This window comes from Chrysochloris asiatica, unplaced genomic scaffold, assembly GCF_000296735.1.
Source record: "Chrysochloris asiatica unplaced genomic scaffold, ChrAsi1.0 scaffold00017, whole genome shotgun sequence".
Taxonomy (NCBI): Eukaryota; Metazoa; Chordata; class Mammalia; order Afrosoricida; family Chrysochloridae; genus Chrysochloris; species Chrysochloris asiatica.
This window is the reverse complement of record NW_006408535.1, coordinates 29,981,746-29,986,684: the sequence shown is the minus strand read 5'-3', so window position 1 is coordinate 29,986,684 and position 4,939 is coordinate 29,981,746. Positions and strand designations below refer to the sequence as shown.

General features: G+C 42.6%; 1 protein-coding gene across 1 annotated transcript in view; it reads right to left on the bottom strand.

Annotated features, from left to right (window-relative positions):
• The window catches only part of DAD1 (defender against cell death 1), a 33,323-nt gene extending 29,992 nt beyond the window's left edge, over positions 1 to 3,331 (bottom strand). Inside the window, exon 1 of the mRNA XM_006835460.1 lies at positions 3,121 to 3,331. Coding sequence (XP_006835523.1) covers positions 3,121 to 3,331 — 211 coding nt within the window. The remainder of the gene's footprint in view (positions 1 to 3,120) is intronic.
• Between the last annotated feature and the right edge of the window lie 1,608 nt (positions 3,332 to 4,939).

The window sequence follows — 4,939 nt, the reverse complement described above, 5'->3', positions numbered from 1 at the left end:
ATGGAAGGGACTGTAACCATGGCAAGGAAATGATATACGACGGGATCAATGTGAAGCTGATGTCCTCCCATGTAAACTATCACATAATTCACAATAAAGCATTAAAAAAGAAAGAAAGAATTGATGGTATTGAAAGAAGTCAAAGCTGCACTGAACACTGGTGAAAACCAAGACTTCAGGAACCGACAGAATACAAATTGCAATGTTTCAATTGATGTAGCACTGGAGGCACTTACTCATCTATGCCTAGAAATTTGGAAGACAGCTAATTGACCAATCTATTGGGAGAGATCCATATTTCTGCATCCTAATGGGATGCAGAAATCATCAAATAATATCATTAATATCCCATGCAAGTAAAATTTTGCTGAATTAAGAAACAGTTACAACAATCCATCAATAGGGAGCTGCCAAAAATTTAAGGCAGATTCAGAAGAGGACATGGAATGAGGAATATCACTGCTGAGGTCAGATGGACATTGGCTAAAAACAAAGAATACCAGAAAGATGTTCGCTTGTGCTTTACTGACAATATAAAAGGGAGTGCAGTGGCTGTGTGATAAGCACCAGCCTACAAACCACAAGGTCGGTGGTTCAAACCCACCAGCCGCTCCAAAGGAAAAAGATAAGGCTTTCTGCTCCCACAAAGATGTAGTGATGTTATTGTTAGGTGCCGCTGACTTGATTCTGACTTATAGTGACCCTAAGCACAACAGAATGAAACACTGCCCAATCCTCTACTTTGGACATGTTGTCAGGAAGGACCAGACCCTGGAGAAGGACATCATGCTCGGTGAAGTGGAGGGTTCCCAAGAAAGACAACAATGAGTTTCAATAAAACAACAATTGTGAGGATGGCACAGGACCTGACAGTGTTTCATTCCGTTGTACACAGTGTCGCTATAAGTCAGATCTGACTCAATGGCACCTAGCAACATAACTTTAGTCTATATTTGCTTTCAACAAAGTACACTCCTAAAGGGCTCCAAAGAACCATTCTCCATGCTTAAGACTTAAGAAACTAGAGTGATATCAGCATGAAAACTACTTAAAAAAAAGAATCTGCTTTCAGGCCCCTCTTGTTGGCTAACGTATATTTGAAAATAGATAGTACTCTATCAACTCCAAAGACCAATATGCTACCATAGAAAACCAAATCTTGGCCATCTAGGCAAAATTCAAAGACGATATAACTAAATATTCAATCAGTAGACTAACGCTACATCTCGAGATGAGGTGAGTACACAAGTCATTAAGTCCTTCCAAAAAAAAAACAACTGCAATCAATTCAATTCTAAGTCATGGCAACTCCATGTATCTCATAACAGAACTGCGCTCCAGAGTTATGGCTGTGACTTTTTTGGAAGCAGACTGCCTACCCTATTGGGTAGGTTTCAAGTTACATATAATGCCTGCTATCTCTGAAAAATAAGGAAGAAGACAGAAGCATTTGTGATGTGTTTGAACTAGTGATTTGAATAGGTTAAAAGCCTTCTATAGATCTTTAACTATCACTGCAAATGAAGTCTCTAAACAATTATCTAAAAAGGAATGTAAACAATTCTTATGCTGTATTTTGTACACCTGGACCCCGATTAGGAGCCCTGATGGTGCAGTGAGTTAGGTGTTGACCTTCTAAACAGCCCCTTCATGAGAGAAATATGAAGCTATCTGCTTTTGTAAAGACTCGGAAACCCTATACAGTAATTCTACTCTGTTCTACAGGGTTGCTATGAGTCAAAATCAACTCAACAACAATGGGTTTAGGTGCCCCAACTAGACTGTAAACTCTTTGTGGGCAAGAACATAAACCTAAGGCATCCCCAAAAGTTCTCGCCACAACATTTTGTATTAGAATCAAGAGTCAATTGATGACAAGCAATATATACACAGGTATACAGTGGCGTCAACACTAGCAAGATACATATGCGCAGAATGGTCAACTATTCAATGGAGATCAAAAGGGCAGCATTTACTTAAGGACAAAATTCAGAAGGGTGGAGAAGGGAGGAATGGAAACAAGAAACAAGAAGTGAGGTTAAGAAATGTTACAATACAGGAATTTTAATCAAGATGAATGGAGGTGTATGATTTGTTGAATGTAAAACTGATGATCTGCTCTGTAAACCGTCATTCAATTCACAATTGTTGTTGTTGTTAAGTGCCTTCGAGTCGGTTCCGACCCATAGCGACCCTGTACAGGGTTTCCGAGGGTGTAAATCCTTACGGGAGTAGAAAGCCTCATCTTTCTCCCGCGGAGCAGCTGGTAGTTTCGAACCACTGACCTTAAGGTTCGCAGCCCGATTCGTAACCACTACGGTACCAGAGCTCCTTTCAATTCACAATAGGAAGTTAAAAAATGATCGCACTGGGGTGAAAAAAAAACACCCATACATAAATTCTGGTATGTTTTCAAAGTCAAGGAGTAGTGACTGGAAAGGCCCACGTGGTGGTCACCTATAAATTGGACTAACAATGCCTGGGCCAACTCAGTATTCATTTTATCCTTGGTAGAATGGTCAGATTTTAGCAAAAACATATGGGATCTCAGCTCCCATTAAATACGCCAGACTAGAAGGTATCAAGTGTCGGAAATAAAACAGAATTATGTAAATAAAAACTGAGCTCAGAATACTGAAATAAGTTACATCCTCAAAAAATAAGTAGTAAATATTAAAAGCCAAAATCAAGTAAAGGATGATTCATAAGCAATATATTATTCCTTACACTGTTGACTGAAACGTTTCACTAGAGTTTAGTAGTGTTTAGGCCAAAGTGAGAGATAATTGAAAGCGAGATTTTTTCACTTTAAAAGTCTACCAAACTTGAAGGTGTGTTAGAGAGCTAAGTAAGAGTTGGAAAGGAGTCAGTCTGAAATGGAGTGGATTATCAGGATGAGCAACAGTAAGAAAGTGTTTTCCTTAGATATTTAATACCAGCTCCTAGGCAGCTGTGTCTTTAGGTTTGTGACATTTCTGCGCCTCAATTGCCCCATTCACAAAAAGAGAAGACAAGCTCTTCCCAAAACAGGCTACTATAAAAGTGAAAAATATTGGGGAATAAAAGACAACGCACCAAAGTAACAAATTATTATTACAATTACTTATAAAGAATCATTACCCGCCAGGATGAAGCTTCCCACACAAGAGATGAAGCCTGAAAGGAAAGAGTTGAAGGGGAAAGTGCCCACGAGGAGACAATAACCGAACTGCAGCACCCCGGTCAGCAGTATATACAGGAGGTACGCGTCCAGCAACTTCAGACGCTGCGGTGTAGAGCTCAAGTACTCTTCTAAGAACCGCGAGATCACGGACACTACAGACGCCGACATGACTGCCAACTCGCTCAATTCACGGGCCAACGCTCCGGAAACTCCTGTTGGATTAGACTACCGAACCGGATGTAGTGTCTGCGCGTGCGCACCACTAAGGCCCAGTCCCGCTGTCTCCGTAATGCCAAAATGTGCATGCGTAAAAACGGACCAAGCCACGTAGTAACTAATGCGCAGACGCAAAATGCGGGGCTAGACAGCAAACTACAGCCAGAAAATGCCAATACGCACGCGCCCGAAATCTATCCACGAACTGGAGACGTGTACGTTCTTTGTACTATTTCCGTCGTCAGCTTGGTGACGACCACAGTTGCTTTGGCAACAAGATACTGTGGTGGGAGAGGTTTTACGGCAGATATCGTGGCTACCGGATGGTCTCGGCTCTTTTGGGACCTCCCATGTTTTCAAAGATTATCTGTTTAAATCTGCTTCAAGACAATGGCTTGCACTCCTGAATTCGGTACTGGCCTTAATTGTGCTAAGGGTGCTGACTGTGGATGCCTCTCCCGGATCATTGGAGCAAATCAATTTCTCTCACAGAACAGCCGTGGCCAATCATTTCGCCAGGCGCCAGTTTAGACTTGGTTAGTCGGGAAATTGAGGGAAGCTGAACTTGGTTCGGGTCCTGAAGTTGAGTCGGGGACACTTAAAAGCATGATAGGACCCAAGCCCGCAAATGTGCATTCAGCAAACACCGAGCGACTTCTTGGCATTGTGCTAAATTGCACATGAATTGGCGTTGTACTAAATTGCTCAGATAAATCAGATTTTGTCGCCATCTTCAAGGAGCCAGTAACCAAGATTAAAATGAGTTTCATAGAGTTTAGCTGCTGTTTGCTACCAAATTGGCATCTTTAGTGTAATAACCCAGGATGTCATCCCCGAATGGCACCAAAGAGCATGACTGGTCCAACCCCTCACAGTGCTGTGGTGTCCAAACCCACTCATGTTGTTACGTGCCGTGGAGTCGGTTCCCACTCATAGCGACCCTATATAGGATTTCCGAGGCTGTAAACCTTTAAGGGAGCAGAAAGCCTCATCTTTCTCCCGCGGAACAGCTGGTAGTTTCGAACTGCTGACTTGCGGTTCGCAGCAACCACTACGCTACCAGAGCTCCTTAAACCCACTAGTTGTTGTTGTTAGGTGCCATCGAGTCAGTATCGACCCATAGCGACCTTATGCACAGCAGAACGAAACACTGCCCGATCCTGGGCCACCTTCACTACTGTTGCAATGCATGAGTCCATCAATGCTGCCACTTGGCCAATCCATCTCACTGGGGGTCTTCCTCTTTTTCTCTGACGCTCCATTTTACCAAACATGATATCCATCTCCAGCGACTATTCCCTCCTGACAATATGTCTGAAGTATGAGAGAGGAAGCTTGGCCATCTTGGCCTCCAAGGAGCACTTTGGCTGCACTTCTTCCAAAACGATTCTATTGGTTCTTTTGGCAGCCCATGGCACTTTCAATATTCTCCTCCAACACCATAACTCAAAAGCATCAAGTCTTCTACGGTCTTCTTTATTCACTGTCCAGCTTTTGCATGCATATGAGGTTATTGAAAATACAATGGCTTAGGTCAGGTGCACCTTAGTCCTCAAGCTC